This window comes from Biomphalaria glabrata, chromosome 9, assembly GCF_947242115.1.
Source record: "Biomphalaria glabrata chromosome 9, xgBioGlab47.1, whole genome shotgun sequence".
In the NCBI taxonomy this organism is placed as follows: domain Eukaryota; kingdom Metazoa; phylum Mollusca; class Gastropoda; family Planorbidae; genus Biomphalaria; species Biomphalaria glabrata.
The window spans coordinates 23668873-23688863 of NC_074719.1; the positions used below are offsets into that span (position 1 = coordinate 23668873).

Consider the following 19991-nt stretch of genomic DNA (forward strand, 5'->3'; position numbering starts at 1 on the left):
TGTAGGGGGTTTTAAACTCAAAGCCCCTGGTAGAGGGTTTTTAACTCAAAACCCCCTCGGCTGTGCAGTGGTAAGTGATGATTTAGTATTAAAATCTCACCTAAAATAAACAAAATGAATCAAAAATCAGTTACTTAATTCCGTTCCCCGGGGGGGGGGGGGATTTCATTTCGGGGGGGGGGGTTTGAACCCCAACCCCCCCTGGCTACGCCCATGCTTTTAATAATACACCAACTCAACGTCATAGTTTACAATTCATTTAATCTTCATGAATACCGCAAACACTCTTTAGTTTCTAGTCCTCCATTTTGGTTCCCTTCTTCTTTCAACACCCATTTGCACCATTCCACGTTGACACTACGAGGCGCACGTAACAATTCTGTTTATCTTTTAGTTTTACTTCCAGCCTCAACACAAAACAATAATATTATGTTCTATCTACATTTTATTTATTTTAAAACATTTGTACACATACAAACACGCATTGAGTCAATGTCTACTTTATATGACAACAAAAAATATTTTATACAATGTCTACACAATTTACATAAACGATTTACCAAATTGCATTAATTCAAGAATAAAAGTCAGATTATTCGCAGACGATTGCATAATATATAGAACAATAAAAACAACACAAGATACAGACATTTTACAAAGAGAATTAGATGAATTACAGAAATGGGAATCAAATTGGAGCATGACTTTGCACCCAGAAAAATGTCAGTTATTAAGAGTAACAAAAAGCTAAAACAAAATAATTACACTTATCTTATTCATGGTAAACCAGTAAAACAAACTAAAAACGCAACAAAATACCTAGGTGTTATAATAAATGAAAAACTGTCATGGAATCCACATATTGATGAAACTATAAAAAAATCAAACAAAGCATTTGGGTTTATTTAAAAAAATTATATAAATCAAATAAGAACATAAAACTAAAATGTTATTTAACCTAGGTTAGGACAATAATAGAATATGCATCCTATGTTTGGGACCCCTCAACTCAAGAAAACATTAAGAAACTGGAAAAGACACAAAATAGGGCAGTGAGATTCATAACAAACGATTATTCACTTTTGACTAGAGTAACACCTTTAGTAAAAATCAATAAATTTAGAAAGCCTTCAGGACAGAAGACTCAAAAGTAAAGTAGCAATTATACATAAAACACTGAACCATAATCTTCAAATACAAAAACAAATTTAATAAAATACTCAGAAAGACACAAAGTTACATTCCTCATCCCATATGCTAGGACAAATTTGTACAAATACTCCTAGTGCTATTAGAGCATGGAATGGGTTGCCTGAGCTAGCCAGGAAAATCAGTGACTTGGCAGATTTTAAGTCATTGGTTAATATGCATGACTGAATGCATGACGCGTAGGACGTAATCATCTTCTTTTTTGTAAAACATCTGTATTACATAAGATAAGATAAAAGCAAGTTTCTCACCAAGAAGAAATGTACGACTAAAAAAGTTTAAATAGTATTTAGAAACGTTAGGAATTCTAAATTGTACCTTTGGATGTGTCGGCTAAAAAAAATACATACTGGCTCGAACTCGCAAATGAAATAACAGGATGATTCTCGTATTTTTTTTCAGCGGTAAGTGGGAGACTTTGCCATAGGTATATCAGTAAATAAGAGCCATTGTGTGAATGTATATATACATATACAGGATGTATATGTATGTAAGATTTGTGTGTACTGTTTAGAACTGTACAATAACATTTTCCAGAAAATAAACGATTAGCTGTCTAAACTTGATTGCCATGTGAGTAACGCATGTACGGGAAGTGAAATAGCACAACAGGATTTGGAAACACTGGACACTTCGTGAGTACACATTAAGTAATAATAAAAGGCATTGAGTCAACAGATTACGAATAATTTTTCTTAGTTCAAGTGGACATGAAGACTTAGTTCCATAATTAGTGAGTACATGCATACTATAATATGTACTATTCTTGTCTGTATTTCACTATTTTTTATTATAGCTTTTATATAGCGCTACTTTCATGCTTTTATGCTTTCATTTGTGGACCAATGGGGGGGGGGAGAGGGTATCTAGTTTTTTTTCCGTGCTCCCTTTAGGCGCTCAGTAAACACAACTCTGCCCGAGTAGGGTGTCGAACCTCGAGCCCCCTTCTAGGTAGCCAAGCCAATCCAAGTTCATGCGCACTAGGCCTCTCGACCACGCTTTCCACTATATGTTAATTTAACTTAGCTTAGATTTTATTATGATGAATTATAATTATTTGAATACTGAATACTTTTTTTTTCAGATACTTTTATTTTACAGCCATGATTTTAAATGAAACCAATGTTTACAAAAACATTACAAGCGATGAAAGAAGAGAATATTTGTCAGTGTTACAGCAAGAGTCAACCATTGCCTTTATTCCAACGTTTGTGTATTTAGGACTCTTGGCCATTGTTGGTATTCCAGGCAATAGTTTGGTAATCATTGTTTATCTGACCAAGATGACAATGAAACCTTTAAGTATTTTTATAATAAGCATGGCTGTCATTGACCTAATTACCTGTTTATTGATTTTGCCAGGTAAGATCTGGTTTTCTTTTTATCTCATTATATTTGAATTATTTAATATCATTTTAATAATTGCTTAGAGCTAAAATATCAATATAATTGTATATCCATTGTCAATGTGTGCGGTATGTGGCTAGGTTAGAAATCATTTCGATTCTTTTTAAGGGGCAATGAGTTAGAATCTAGATATACGTCGGGATGTAACTGAGACGAGGACTTGAGTTTTCAAATCGTTATTTGAGTTTCGCGCCCTAAAATTCTTAAGATGTTTGAAATATAATCTATATATGAAATTCTCTTCTTCGCTCAAGAGTTTGGACAAGAGGAAGAAGTAAAGGAAAGATCTCTCTTTTTTTTCTACGAATAGATTTATCACACAAATTTTGCGAGCCTTAAGTGTCGCAAAGTAATACAGTGTATCATGAAAATTTAATTTCCTACATAAATCACGCTCAATAGCAACAACTAACAAATGTTTTAATCAATCTACGAGAATTGTGGAACTAAAGTAATTCTTCATTAGTTTGAGGCGCGAGAAGCTTCTTTCACCAGATTACATAATTACGAGATAATTCCGTTTTTTTTATCGCGCGTAGGATTGGCATTTTCCTTATTGAATGAAACCCCAAAATGACAATTTCGTCTATATATTTCATGAGATTTGTATAATATTTCAAAAGATTTTAAATAATTTCCGGAGATTTCCATGACTTTTTTATATTTGGGTAGGTATATGATTATAAGTGAAAATTAAGATTTAATATTAGAAAATACATTCGTCTTTGCATTGTATTTATCCTTTACAACGTACAGAATTACTATACAAGCCTTGCGTGTAGCGAAGTCATACAGTATATCATAAAAATTATATTTCCTACATAGATCACTCTCAATAGCAAGAATTTACAAATGTTTCAATCTATCTACGAGAATTGTTAAGCTAAAATAATTCTTCATTAGTTTGAGGCGCGAGAAGCTTCTTTCACCAGATTACACAATTACGGGATAATGCCGTTTTTTTAACGCGCGTAGGATTGTCATTTTCCTTATTGAATGACACCCCAAAATGACAATTTTTGCCTATATATATCAGGAGATTCGTATGAGTTTTCTAAAGATTTTAATACATTCCGGTAATTGCCAAGACTTTTTCGTATTTTCGTATTATTTGCGATTTCAGGAGATTTCCTGGAGCTCATGGTAAATCAACAGGAAGCCGCGGGAAATCTGTTATAAGTTATACAAGGGTTTAATTTAATAATTTATACACCTAGAATTAGCGCGGGTCCTATGAAAGTGCGGGGCAAACTGCGGTCACCTAAGGCCGGCCCTGCAAAATAGTAGAAATTATCTCAACAATTGAATTCAATTCTAGATAGAAATTATTTTAACAATTGAATTCAATTCTAGATAGAAATTATTTCAACAATAGAATTCAATTCTAGATAGAAATTATTTCAACAATTGAATTCAATTCTAGATATATTACTATCAAGCTGATAATTTTAGGACTTAGACCTACGATGTAAGACATAATATACAGCTAAAACTCGAGAATTTTGTGATTTTAATGTTTACACTGACTAAATCATTGGCTAATTTTATGTATAAATAGTTTTAAGAGATTTCTTCTTGAGCGATCATGTCGTCCAACAGAGAACACTAAATGTCAAAACTTTATTAAGACTTTTTGTAGATAAGAACAAAATATAATGAATGCAAACACATGACAAAGATAATGTATGCAAACACATGACAAAGATAATGTATTTTTTCTTTAAACAGTTTTCGACAATGTAGGGAGCTCTTTTATTATTCCGAAAAAAAAATTAATTTGCATAATGGCATAATAAGTAGTGAATAATTTTTGATGAATGGGCAATACCTTTCTAACTGTAAGCTTTTAATTTTGTTTTTATAAATCAATAGCTTTTACACACTGTGTACTTCCATTACCTGACTGTCCAGACCTGTATCATCTGATTATCCAGACTAGTATCATCTAATTATCCAAACAAATATTCGTCCTTATCTGTATCATGTGATACTCTAGATCTATATCTTATGACTGTTCAGACAAGTACCATTAAACTAATGATGCGATAACGAATTGTTTCATTAAAAAGTATATTCAATAAGGTCACTGTTGCACCTTTTTACAAATACATACTTTTAGGAAGTACCCTTTTTTTCTTTTAGTGTGTTATTTTTTGTTAGCAAATATAGATTAAAAAGAATGTTGTATAAGGTATGCTTTAGATCTGAATTAATGAATTAATTTCAACTTCGTATATTCAATAAGTCTTGAGATGTTAATCGAATAAAATAGAGGAGAGCATAATACATTTGATAAGGAATAAATTGTTGATTTGAATCCAAACAGCTCCATTACATTTAGAATAATGTTTACATATGATACATCCTCTATTAGGAATTCTATATTTCCTACTTCATATGTGGGATTTCAATGATCCACTAACGTGTCAGTTCTTCTTGGCCTTGATTGCTCTACTTGTGATGTCATCTGCTCTTATGTTGGTTTCAATAGCAATTATCAGGTGAGTAATTTTTTTTACCATAAACTATATAACTTGAATGAAGAGTGACGAAGTACGTGTCATTAGAAGTGTGGCATATAGACAACATGTTGGACAAAATGCCTTAACCAGATTGTAGCTAAGAATTAAATAAGTACTAGTTGCTTCGGCTAATGAGTAATAGATTTTATAATGGGATATTTTCAAAACGATACTAATTAACCCGGAGGCGCTGTAACTGAGTGGCAAAGCGCTTGGCTTCCGAACTGGGGATCCCGAGTTTGAATCCTGGTGAAGACTGAGATTTTTACTTTCGGTATCTTTAAAAAGTGCACCTCTGAATCTTCTCAGTTCTACCTGACCTTAATAAAAGCGGTTGGTCGTTGTGCTGGCCACATGACACCATCATTACCCTTGGACCGTAGAAACAGATGACTTTACTAGTCCTCCCCCCCCCTCCCCCAGAACAACATTCTGGTCAAGTAACTGTAAAACTCTACTAAGAGTTTATAAAATTCTAAGGATTGGACTATAGATTCAAACTTAGAAGACGAGAGTAAAGTATTCTTGACAGTCTGTTAATTAAATTCTTTAACGACTAGGGGTCTGCATGCTGAAAAATCTGCTGTTCACGACAGGAGAAAAATTTAATTTTAGAAGATAATATTTTAAATAAGTTATAACGTTCATCTAGAGTTGTTACAGTGTGGCTAATCAGCTAGAAATTATTTTCCCAAAAAATATAGATGCACTGTTAAATTTCTAGCACTATCTTTTATGGCATTTTTAGAACCGTGTCCCCCCAGGTTCAGTTCCCACGAATTGACAAGCTGAATTAAAGAATTAACCAATCAGCTCGTCAATTTGTCGTAACTAATTATTTTTAAATGTATATGGAAAGTGTGGTACGCCATATTGTGATAAGGCAGCGGTTCAACAATGCACTTTCTCCAAAGCGCAAATGGGACTCTTGTCAACATCCAGGACAGCACGAGAGTGACTTTCGCAGTTGTATACAGTTATGATTGATGAAAAATAGTTGATGCTATATTACTCAATATTAATGAGGTTTTTAAAAAGTATTTTTACTTTGGAACACGTCGGCAAGGTCAAGGGCCCTTGAATGTGCCATTAGGTGGAAACTGTAGTGCTGCTGCAACAGTTAATGCGCAATGATAAGACTAATATAGTGAAGATATTGGTTTATTCTTTACCGAAACTTCATTATTTTTCATTATTGTCATCATTACTATTATTATGTAGATTCTAAGATTCATAATTAGAAAACAAGCACAATAAAAAAAAATACTTACAAAAAACAGAACTTATATAAAGTGTAGTTGTATCAATTATTTCGGATCTGTCATGTGATTAAATGTGTAATAAATCTAGACTAACAATAATAAATCTGTGCGATTTGAAATATTTTTACCAATTGTTTTTATTTAGCGCAATGTCATGCTTTTAGCTTTCTTAATACGCTGTTATCCCATCACTTGTCTGGACCAGTTGAAAAGGGGTAAGAGGGGAAAAGAAGGGGATATCTGGGTAATCGCTTTTTAATTTTTTTTAATATATAAAAAAAGATTACAAAGAGAGTTTGTGTTATCGCACAAGCTCAGAGGCAGTTCCCGTCGGATCCCTGTCGGTTCCGCAATATTCCCAAGGAATATTCAAGACGTGTTTTGATTGTCAAAAGTAATAATGTTTCCAAGATTCATTTGGCGTTGTAAAAAATTATTTTTTTCTGTAAAATGTTTAACATGTTTCGGATGTTTCGTAAAAGTTAAAGATAATTTACTTCCTTGTCCAAACCTCTCGCTGGATGGCAGGGAATGGAAGCGAGCAGGGTATGAACCCGGACCGTCGAGATAATCAGTCCAGCGCGCTTACCTTACGACCAGACATTGCTGCTAACTTAATAACAAACTTATAGCCTATTATTAATAGAGAGATATATTACACATTACGGCATGACAACTACCGGATATGTACAATATGTCAGACGAGCGATTTTGGATAATCTTTTGGCATCGATTTGTAATTGAAAAAAAAAAAGAAATGAACAGGAAACGAGCTTGTACTTCGGCTACTGAATGTCCCAGCATAGTTACCAACAGAGCTTTTGGCATTTTCATTTAAATGGAACAAGAATGAGGATGTAGATCTACCTAAACTAAACCTCTGATTTAGCACTCTTAAGATCTATATCTACAAGATCAAAAATATAATATATACAGTTAGATGTAATTTAGATTTATGTAAAAATAAAACCTAGATAATCTATCATTAGATTAATTAAATTTAAAAATAGTAGATTAGGTTTATTATTTTATAGCATTGAAATATTGATTTAGACATTAGGAAATCAAAATCTATACTTTAAATTTAGAAATTAAAATTCTAGATCTCGACCTAGTCTATATTATTCTAAACTAGATCTAGAAATTCTAGATCTAGAATCTACAATGATTTTAATAAGTATATAAATCTAGATCTAGTGTAAAATATCTAGATCTAGTGTAAAAAATCTAGATCTAGTGTAAAAAATCTAGATCTAGTGTAACAAATCTAGATTTTATCTAAATCTAGCTAGACCGACCAACATACAAAACATACAACAATAGCAGTTTTTATCCTGATGGAGTGCACTAAACAAAAAATTAATAAAATTGGTTTATTTTAAAATTTTGAGGTAGTAATACACCTCTCCGCGACAGTCACGCTACTGCACAAAATTCGATGCATAAAACTCCATTTAAAAAAATGTGCGTGACATTTACATACAAAGTGCATTCTTAGCCTTTATAAACGAACATAAATGATTTCTTTTAATTTTAGCAGCTAGTTGACCAGAAAACTATCTGCGCAAAGTGTAGTTTCTAAAATTAGATCAAGATCTAGATCCTTTCGATCTTTTTATGTAAATATGGTAAACATAGCCTAGATCGATGAAGTTATAATGCTTTCATAGAGTTGGTCAACTTTTTTTTTGAGGGTCTTAATACTTACACCAAAGTCTAAGTTAGTGCCCAAGGAACATTTCTGCCAATTTTTATCAAGATTGGTCAAACGGTTATTATTTCTATTCATAACATACATACATACATACATATGCCTTACTTTCTACTTTATAGTATAGATTTGACTTAGTGATACTAAAAATACATAATTAATCATCTTTCTTCTATTTACATATTGTAACATTATATCTCTTACATTAATCTATTGTATTAGAATTGGTTATTTTTTATCAAAAAAAATCACATACATAATTAATTTTATAAACAAAACTGTTTGCTTTTAGAAAACAAAAAGAAAGCCGTTGAACCTAAACTTTGCAAGCTGCATCGCATAGTGAAATAATATTTATCTCTTTTTGAGACCTGAGTGTGATAGATGTACAGGCGAACAGACGAAAATTTCGCCCGCACCTAATAGTGGCTTTCCTCTTACTGGGCCGCTATTTAAGAGAGCGACCTGAATTTCTGCTATTGGGCTAAGGCCTCTGCAATCTCATTAAGTCAATACGGTAACCATTGTGCTTATTAAAATAGCTTTTATAGTTATTTATATTATTTTGTTTGTTTTTCCTTCAAACAATAAAGGGGAATAATTCAACTTATACCACTTCATTATAGAAGGAGAATTTCTTTCCCTTAAATAAAAAATAAATTATAGTTTTATATACTGTTATTTTCTTGATTATTGCATGTTCAGAGCATGATCCAATTTTATTTGTTAAAAACCAGTGTGGGTAAGGGGTATCTGGGAGAAGGTTTTTCAGTGCGCCTTTAAGCACTCAGTAAACACAAATTTACACGAGTGGGGTGTCGAACCTCGAGCCCTTTTCATAGGTAGTCAACCCAAATTTAATAGCATCCCTTGTTTGAGATACAAAACAAAATAATTAATTAACAATGGTAATTTTTATTAGCGGCCCCCGAAAGGGGATAAGACGCTACTAGTTTTGTGCGAAATGTCTGTCCATTTGTTCGTCTGTCGTCCGTCCCGTTTAGATCTCGCAAACTAGAAAAGATATTGAAAATCCGACATCACAATATTTTAGACCATTCAAAGTTCTGATGCAACGGCTACTTTTTTTTTTCTGAAAGCGAAAAATCTAATTTTTTAAATCAGTTATGCAAGCAGTTTTTAAAGAGAAAAAGCTAATTAGTATGCATTATAAGTTAGACCTAAATTAACACTAATAGTAATCTTGTAAATGTCATTTTCGTGCACTTTTTTTTTATTGCGAAAATTTTTTTTTTTTTTTTTTTTGAGCATTCGAATAAGAGATTGAGCCTTTTCAAAACAATTATATCAATTATAAGACTTCAGTTAGGCCAGGAGAGGCGCGGTAGCTAAGCGGTAAAGCGCTTGGCTTCCAAACTGGGGGCCCCGGGTTCGAATCCTGGTGAAGACTGGGATTTTCAACTACGGAATCCTTAGGCGCCTCTGAGTCCACCCAGCTCCAATGGGTACCTGATATTAATTGGGAAAAGTAAAGGCGGTTGGTCGTTGTGCTGGCTACATGACAACCTCGTTAACCGTAGGCCACAAAAACAGATGAACTTTACATCATCTGCCCGATAGACCACAAGGTCTGAAAAGAGAACTAGTTAGCCCATGTTCACATCTGACTTTGCATTCACTTGCACCTATCCTTTGATCTGCTGTACCGTTGGGGCACTACACAAGATCTGTCAACCTTCTTTCTCCATTCTTATCTCTCATTTGTCTTTGATATAATTTCATTTGGATGTTCTTTCTGAAAATATTGAAGCTGCGTGGGTGGAGCACTTCGGGGGCCGATTTTGAGTTTGTGTTTCCACACAAACTGTCTTTGTAATCTTGTTTATTCTTGTGTTGGCATGTAAAAGAAATAAGTTTGTAAGATTTCAGATTGATCCAAGATTGGGTAAGGGAGAAATAATGTAAACAAACTTTTTCCAGACAGACAGAGTTGATAGAAGGTTTGTAAAAAAAAAATGGAAATAAAAGTAAAATAATCGATTTAATATTAATTTTAAAAAGTAAAGTTTCTTTTACAATCTAAAGTGCAGATGAATAAAGCACATCTATTTCTATGGCCGACGGTTAACGAGGGTGTCATGTCTTCAACATAACGACTTGCCAGAGGCCATTATTTTCCTCGATTAATGTCATGTACCCGTTAGAAATGGTTAGACTCAGGGGTATCCTACTATTCCCGAAATTCAAAATCAAAGTATTTACCGAGATTAGAACCCCATACCCCTCAGTTGAGAAGTCAAGCATTTTATCATTTAAACAACATGCACTATTCATCAATTACATAATAACGTTTAGCGGCCGTCAAAAGTGGAGAAGACGCTATTAGTTTTGTGTGGTTTGTCAGTCCGTTCTTCCGTCCCGTTTAGATCTTAAAAATTAGAAGAGAAATTGAAAATCGGACATCTTGATATTTTAGATCATTCAAAGTTCTGAAGCAACGGCTATTTTTTTCTTTTCGGAAAGTTAACCATTTAATTTTTTAAAAATTATCTATGCAAGGAAATTTTTAAAAAACCCCACAAAAACACCACTTTTAAATGAAAAGCTTCAGGGGAGGTTAGTTTTTCAAAAAGATCACAGATTTCTTTATTAATAACTCAAGCTTCATTCATAGATTCGCGCATTGGTACAAAAAAAAAATGCTTCTAAGGTCACAGTGGAAAAAGTATCAATGTATCATTATCTCTCTATATATATTTAACTACATGGCTCAAGAGTCTGGACACTAAGTAATGGAAAGGTCACTCTTTTATTTCTGCAAGTCGTACGGACTAGAGTTACCCCACGTAATTTTAGATGAGAAAAAAATAGAGGGGTGGGGGAGAACAAGTAGTAATCACCCCCAATAAAAGGCAGGGCCGGACTAAACCATTGTGACCAAGAAGTCAAGGAAAAAGAACAAGTAATCTACTCTGTATTCACCCGTCACTGAATAGCAGGGCCGGACTTAACCATTGTGGGGCCCTATGCGAAACGGATTTCGCGGTGCCCAGTTTGGGTAGGGATACGGATAATAAGTGCAAATTAAGAGTTTGTATTAGAAAAATATTTTTGTCTTTGCATTCTATTCATTCTTTACTACGCACATAATTACTACACGAGCCTTGCGTGCAGCCTTGCGTGTAGCGAAGTCATATAGTATATCATACGAATTCTGTTTCCTACATAGATAACGCTCAAAAGCAAGATTTACCAAATGGTTCAATCTATTTACGAGAATTGTTGAGCTCAAGTAATTCTTCATTAGTTTGAGGCGCGAGAAGCTTCTTTCACTACATTCCACAATTACTGGTAATGCATTATGGCGTTTTTTTATCGCGCTTATGATTGACGTTTTCCTTATTGAATGACACCCCAAAATAAGAATTTTTTCCTATATATTTCAGGAGATTTGTATGAGTTTCCAAAAGATTTTAATAATTTCCGAACATTTCCATGACTTTTTCGTATATTTTGCAATTTCAGGAGCTTTCAGGAGCTACTTGTTAATCGACAGGCGGCCGCGGAAAATAAAATAGTTTAATTTAATAATTTATACACATAGAATTAGCGCCGGTCCTATGAAATTGTGGGTCCAATGAAAGTGCGGGGCCAACTGCTGTCGCATAGGTTTCATTGGCATAAGGCCGGACTTACATTATATTGGCGTATGCTACGCCGCCGATCGACAAGTAAAATATATTTTCCATTTATTAACTAACTCATGGAATGGAATACTGGTTGAAATGTTTTTAAAAAAATAATTTTTATACCAACTTCGTTTTAGTTAAAAGTTTTTAAAAAAATCGAACTTATTTTATAGCTCGCATTTTTTACACATCCTTATTACACATTTGACAGCAATCTAAATAGGGTTTGTTGCTGAACATAAAATTTATATATGTGTCAGACGCGAATAGCCCAATTTTCAGTAAAAGAAATTACAAAAAGTCATTTCTCTATAGAAGAAGTTACGAAGGCTATATAAAATACAACCACAGACCTATATATACTACAATAAATATAGGTTTTTGATTGCTAGTTACGATTTATTTAGGTAGGTGCTGTTTTACTATTACATACCAAGTATTAGAGTTTAGAAAAACCCAGGTTTGTTTCTTGAGCAACGCTATTAGCTAACACCTCATATCATCTCTCCATTAGTATATTTAGATCTATAATCTAATTCTAGTCTAGATCTATATATAAAAATCGAATAGATCTAGTAATAGTATAGATTCTATCTTGAGACTAGATTGCCGAGTCTAGCCTATGCTATGCCTATAGTCAGTTTTTATAAGAAAAAAGTCTAGATATTAATAAAGACTAAAGTTTTTTAATTATTAGATTATTAGAATTAATTAGATATAGACATAGACATAAGACATAGACATAGATCTAATAATACTGTAATACGTTTACTATACTCTATACTTAATCTACTAAACTAGAGATCTATCTATAGATCTATCTATAATATAGTCAATCTAGATCTATACAATATTCATTATAATACTTCTGCTTATAATGACTTATTTAATAAGTTAGTACTTAGACTTAGATCGATTTTAGTTTATTAATAGATTTACTTTTCAATGCCTAGACCTAAAAATAAAATTGCGAATGATGTCTATAATGACTGATTATTATTATTTTTTTTAATAATAGGCCTATTAAATCTAGGTCTAGACTCTACTTAAATCTAGTCTAAAATAATGACTGTCTAAGACTCTAGATGATTGAGAAGTTCACATAGAGGTGTTTTTAATAATACGGCATGTCGGCTGAAAGTATATAAAGTTCTTTTTATTTTGTAAAAATAAAAAAGAGGCTCCTGTACTCAGTGATAGATTGCCTAACATTCAACTAATAATTAATAAACAATTAACGTTGAATTACAAGAAAAGTAATCATTTTTCCCGACATTGAAAAAAGGTTCCGGTACCCCGTACCGGTGCGTACCGTCACAAAAATATATGTATATCTCAATCTTCTTTCATTTAATTTTTTTTGCTGGGTTATTGCTACTTAATACATTGATACCGGATCGATTTAAATAGGGCCTAAGTATACAAGCAGGATTTCGAGCATTGGATAAATTTATTTTTTAAGTACAAAGTTTTATGGAAGAGGCAATATATTAGTTGTTTGAAGATTGTAACTTCTTAAATTCAGGCTAAAAATATCGAAGCCTACATTTTTACTCTCATTTCTAAATAGTCAGAAGAGATGGACTGACTCATAGTGTAGCTTGTGTACATCTGCAAAAACACAAACTCAGTTAGACTTTCAAAACTATTAAAAGAAAAACTTAGTGATTATTTTTACTGTATAATTCTATTATTATTCCTTTTTAGAATTAGAATATAAACAAAAATTTGCCATATGACTTTATCTAACAGAAAAAAAAATTAAACTTACATCTATTTATGCGGTTATTTATAGTTACCTAGTAATATAAAATATATTGAACTAACACGTACATTCATCATAATGCAGCCATGCGATTTTTCGTTTATAAACATAGCATTATTTAGGACCAATATTTTACAAAGGCTGCTTGGAGAAATCAGGTATACCCATTAGGAGAAAAACGACCCCTTTACTCAAGAAAAATTTAAGAAACTAGAACAGACACAAAATAAACAGTGACATTCATAACAAAATAATATTCAAATTGATTAGAGTAACACCTTTTTAAGTAATCATTTAAAGTTTAAAATCACTACAATTTTTTCAACAATTACTTTGTGTATTAAATTGTGTATCGGAAAATGCCGGGTACATGAAATAAGCTAGTCCTAAAAAAACAACACAGATCTTGGGTAAAATACTCATAAAATAAATAAATAAATAAAGCGACTTCCGGCCCAATACTTTTTAATCAAAGAAACGAAACGGACTAGTCCAACAAACCCTATTAGACGAAATGGAAATGTTGATTTATAAAACAATTTGAACAAAATTTGCATCTATCAATTATTAAAGAAAAAGGCTTATCTTCTTACAGTTAGTAGTGCAGATTTATTTTTATGTAAACAGTAACATCATATTAAGAAGTAAATATGATGCGAACACCATAGTGCACTATTAACCATTAGTAGAACTACTTATCCTGATCATAATAATTGCCTAACTCTAGTTCAACTAATTTGAAGATTAAAAGTGTCAAGTCATACGAAATCTACTATATATCTAGATTCTATATCTAAATTCAAAATCTAGTCTAGATGCTAGATCTAGTCTAGATTCTAGATCTAATTTGTATTCTAGATTTAGTTCTAGATCTTGATCTAGAGACTCTAGACTCTAGTAGAGTCTAATTAAAAAGTTTAGATCTAGACCTAGAACTAGTTTAGAAAATCTAGTTATTGTCTTGATTCCAATTCTAGATCTAGTATATTTTCTAGTTTTATATTCTTGTTCTAGAACAAGTCTAGATAAATATCTAGACTACATATAGAACTAGTCTAGATGATATATCAAGTCTAGATTCTAGTTTAAGATATAGTCTATATGTAGATCTAAACTATATTTAGAAATAGTCTAAAAATCTAGCTCTAGTCTAGAGCGTCACTAGGGATGTGTAAGAATTGCGGTCGCACCGGGTGACACCAATTTGGTCATGACAACCAAGTTGAAAAAAACAATATATTGACATAAGCAGACACATTGGAAAATATATTATATTAAAATCTCTTAGATATATGCCCAAACATACCTAGACACATCTGGATGGTGTGACAAGTCAAAAGCTTGCTGTCAGAGTCACTCAATCAGCATTAATTATTATTATTTATTATTGATTCATTTATTTTAATTATTTCCCCGTTCTATCCCCAATTTCATCACAGCCCCACCTTTTCCTCTTCTCGCTAGACTTAGTCCACCACCTTGGACTTAGCTAGGCTCGTCCTTTCACTTATCTCCCCTTAATCGTGGAAAGATAAACACACAGTCTCTTTGGTCTTACCCGCCGGATGTCCGACGGTCGCAGTTGACACCACCTTGGGTGGAATGCAAGTCAATCTTTCTTTACCCCCCTCTCCCACGTCTCTCTTTGATCAAAGAGATTACTCGGGTCAACACGCCTCGTGACACTCCAAGGTGCGACTCCCATTTCGAGACAAATTCACCCACGTGAGAGTTAATTCTTAGCCTAGGACATTTTCTGTTTTCGCCTATATCTCCCGGACCTTTATAAAGTACACTAATTCAAACCAGACCCGCTTATTACTCTATCGCTGCCAGTCAAGTCTGGACTATTTCATTTATTCTTACTCTTAGAGGAATTCCTGGTGGTAAGCCGAACTTAATCACAGTTCCACTTAATTACGTTTTGCATATTTCTCACGGGATATTATCATGTGTATTTTATTATTTCATTTATATTTAATTAGTGCATTGTGTATTTCTCACTGTCGTAAGTAGAAAACATAAACATGGCATATGTATATATTTATGTATTGCATTAATCCATTAATGCTACGTTGCTCAATTGATTGTTGATGCAACCATGTGTATATTTGTTCATCTTATTTTATTTCCTTTATCTCGGCTGACCGCCTTGATAATTTTACTAGCGCACTAATACTGCGCTTAGAGAAGATATGTGAATTATCTCCCCTTTTGTCATTCTACTTTGACTAGAGATGCGCAACTTGAACGGACTCTCTCCCCATTCAAGCTCGCTCCTTTGTTTATGGCCGACGGCCATGTGTAAACAATAGCGCCATGGTCGCTGACCACAGCCCATTCCCCCCCCCCCTTTCTTTTTTTCTTTCCACTTGTGTTGTTTATTTGAGATTATTTCCCCTTTTATGTAAATTTGTATATTGCTACTATCAGCCATCTATTTTCCGATTCCATTTGTCATAATCTCTCCATTGTGCTCTAAAGCAATTTTACCAATCTGACGAATGCACCTCAGTCGAGGGCATCGATAAGATGCATTAGAGACATGTCCTAATTTGTCATTATTTATCCGCAGCCTCCCTCAGGTGTCTGCCTATTTATTTGGCATTGTCTGCCTTCGTACTTAGTGCTATTCAGCACTGCACTATTGCCTTTGTACTTAGTGCTATTAAGCATTGCACTACTTCCTATTTGTTATTGAGTATCATCTACTGCCCACTTGGATCTACTCAACGATTTACTCGGTGTTATCGGCTCTACTTGCCTGCCTATTTGACAGTCCACTTGTCAACCCATAAGGCACGACGTCCCTATAGAGCCAGAGTCTGTGCGAGACGTCATAGCTCCGCCAGAACCCCGTAACTCACTGGACTTATCCTGTTAACGACGCTGCCCACGGCATATCAGCTCTGCCCGCAGTACCCTTGTGCCCACGGTAGCCGGCCACTCGCCCTACTGTGCCCACTACAGATATCAGAACTTTGGATTGAGACTCCACAAGAACTGTATGACCGGCGTCCCTCTACCCGCTAGAGCGCCACCTCCAGCTGCAGAACCTCAAGCTAGGACACAACTAGCTGTGACACAACAGGACAACCAGCTAAGTTCAGAAGACAAAGTGACATACTCTCTTATTAAGTGCAAGAGTGATGATTAAATATAGTATTGATTAGAGATAGATGCAACCCCCTCCCCCTTTTTATTCTTCTATGTAAATATTTATGTAAATAAATATTCTTCAATTTTTAACTTTGTATCTCTCTTTCATTGCTTGTCTCTTTGCGTGTCTGCTCCCGATTTATATGCTTACGGGTTGGTGTGTGATAACTTCAAAAATAATCATCCCCTAGACATTAGACAAGCCAAACACACGTCACTTTAACTAACCTGTCACAGATGGTAGTTTAAGTTAAAATGGCAAAGCACAACGTTATACCATTTCTGTCTTAAAGTATAAAAAAGAAAACCTGTTCAGGTGATGGTAATTCTGTTTTTAATTTTAATTAAATATCATTGTAAAATTTGCAATAACATTTGAATAAATGTCATAAACAGTGTGATTTTATAATATAATTGACACTCATTTTACATTTAAGTAAAGATCAATAAAAGTAGGTAATCAGCTTACTGTATTTGTTCAAGAAAAAGAACTAACTAGCAATAGTGTTTATTTGAACATATTTGAAAAAAGTTAATGGGGGAGGGGTGACACCCTAAGCTATAGCATCACTGTCTGGTAGGTTTTCGTGCTATTTTTAGGTTAACAGCTAACGCTACTCTACTTATTCCATAAGAGTATGAAGAGTCTTGCCAAAGGCGAAGTGTTGTCCAGTTATCTTTTATTGGAAAAATAACGCCAAATGATTTTTTATGTTATTACTTTAAACAACCAAAAGAAGACTAGCTTAAATATTCCTGATCTATTGGAGAAATCCAAGGGGCCGCCTCTGAGTTTATGTGATAACACAAACTCTCTTTGTAATCTTGTATTATGTCAAATTTGAATACTTTGTAATGGGCACATTACCATAAGGCAAATGAAAACCCAATTGTGTCATACCGAGACTAATCGTTATATCAGGCCTGATTGCGACCTGTGACGTAGCAACGAGCTGTCAGTCGAGAGCAATAGCCCGTTGCCACGTCATAGCTCTGCAGAAAGCGTACTATGACGACTGGTATGGTCCTACCCATCAACTATAACAGGTTTAAGACTCAAACGTAATGTACGAGTCAAGGTCTCATGGTTTGAATAAACAAATTACTTCTGGCATATTGAATAACAGAAGATACTTATAATTACGAATCAATTAAAACTTATAATACGCTTCGACCAAATACAATAACTTTTAATAATAGACATCGGACGTTGGTTTTAAGGTGATCAAAGACTGCTGGAAGCAGTGGGCAAAAGGAGACACCAAGCACTAGGCGATTGTTAGAAGCCACGTGTTAACCAAAAACATGTACAAGTGGAGTTTAAGTCCTTGAGGACCTTTCATTCAATGGAGGAAGTTAATTCGTAGAATTCATTTATTTCTTTAACAAACGTTTTACGAGGGTACCATGTAGCCCGCACAGCGTCTTGACTTCCTCAACGTATGGGGAGTACTACAAATCATGATGTTTGAAATACCAGTGTTCACCTTAATTAGAATTCGATACCTCACGTTTTAGAGGCCAAGTGCTTTACAGTTCGGTCGTAACGCTTAAGATCTGTTTCCAAAGACAGTCATAGGCCCACAAGCTCTGACGTCAATTGTGTTTTATTCCATGTTCTCATTTCTCAGGAATAAAATCTCTAACATGCATATGAGCAAGCCGCAAACGTTACACTAAATAGCAGTGATCTATTGACTTTTTTAAAACTCGAAGTTCTCTCAATTAAATACAAAGTTCACCAATGGGTACGACAAATGTATTTTGAATATTCGTGTGTATTACACAATAGGCTTTGTGGTTGGGGTTAGGCTCATCGTATACAATCACATAAAGTCCATGTAAATTAAAAATTGATGCAGGTTTTTTTTTTTTTTTTATTCCAGGTACATGAAGATGTGCCACCCTTTTAAAAAACAAGTGACCTTGAGGCAAACTAAATTAATTTGTTATATAAATGTCTTCATGGCGATAGTTGTCTCAATACCCCACGGAATTCTGCAAGGAAAACGCAGCCGACAGACACAAAATCCAAACATTGTTGGTTATTATTGTAAAATAGACGACAGCTATGTTGAAACCATTTGGCCAACTTTAAACTCTGCTTTTTTATTTATTTTGTTTTTCGTAACTAGCTTCACAGTGACATTTTGCTATGTACGTATCGGGTGTGTCATTCGAGGACATGGAAAGAATGTCCATCAAAGGAATTATGTATCAGCTACAAAGCAACACAAAGATGTAAAAGTTACAGACTTCGGAGGTAGAACACATAAAAAAAGCTGTTTAAAATTTGGGATTGAGAACGAATCTGAAAGTGTGGTTGAACCTGTAACAATTTCAGACCTCATTGACATAAATACCGAAACAAAAAGTAACGATTATATTAATGCGAATGTTGAAAATTACAATGTCGAAAAATCCATTTCGACTGACAGCCCTGGTAGAGATGACTTCTCAGATAACATCGCCCTAGATGAATTTATAATCAAACAAAGATTTGAAACAGTTACCCCAAGTTACGTCAATCAGATTCCTGCCCTTGAAAAGCAAAGAAAGCACTTAAATAGAACACATTTCATGATGTTGACAGTGACACTTGTTTTTTTTCTGGGATTTCTTCCTTTTCTTGGTTTAAATGTTCTTCTTGCTGTATCTCCAGAGACAGTGACCTCACTCAAAGGATGGTCCTTGGCAATGTATCAGTTGTTTTTAGAGTCCTATCTTGTAAACTGTGCTGCTAATCCAATCATCTACAGTTTGATGGATCAGAAGTTTAAAGATATTTGTATTCAAATGTTTAAAATCAAGCTTTGAGTACAAACTCACACATTTATATAAAAATATGTAAACATAGACCTACTTACACTAAAGTTCTCCCGCGCATTTTGACTCACATGGCGACAAGTTCTCCTCGTGTATTGCATATGTTTTGTTCATGTTTAGCTCCCTTTATTCTGCCATGATGTATGAGAAAGAAATTAATAGCAATGAATCTCACATTGTTGTGTAACGATAATCAAGCCAAATATTGTGTTCCCTGTATATTAATGAAATTCAATGCTGTTTTATCCCTCATTGTTGATAATTTTTAATTTACGAATGTACAAAAAAAAAAAATCATGGCTTTGCAATAAATATTAAAACATTTCAGTGAAAAAATATTTGTATTTGTGTGTCAGTGTATGTCAAGCGTCGATGGGGCGATTTAATTAAATTCAACTAACTATTTAAGTAATTTAGTTATGATATCGTTAGGTCTAGTGGTTTTTAATGACACCATAGACTAGCGTGCATTACAGGTTG

At 33.8% G+C, this 19991-nt stretch overlaps 2 protein-coding genes across 3 annotated transcripts in view; both read left to right on the plus strand.

The window, feature by feature from the left end:
- Positions 1 to 19991, plus strand: part of LOC106067079 (uncharacterized) — a 242612-nt gene that overhangs the window by 79028 nt on the left and 143593 nt on the right. The window lies entirely within an intron of this gene.
- LOC106062700 (neuromedin-U receptor 2-like) lies at positions 1700 to 19847 on the plus strand. Of its 2 annotated transcripts, none has more exons than XM_056041744.1 (4): positions 1700 to 1844; positions 2294 to 2571; positions 4991 to 5117; positions 18572 to 19847. In XM_056041744.1, exons 2-4 carry the CDS (start codon positions 2313 to 2315, stop codon positions 19500 to 19502), a joined length of 1317 nt encoding a protein of 438 aa, XP_055897719.1. In that variant the 5' UTR covers positions 1700 to 1844; positions 2294 to 2312; the 3' UTR covers positions 19503 to 19847. The 2 variants fall into 2 exon arrangements, with proteins under 2 accessions (XP_055897719.1, XP_055897718.1); XM_056041743.1 differs by having other exon boundaries at positions 1712 to 1942.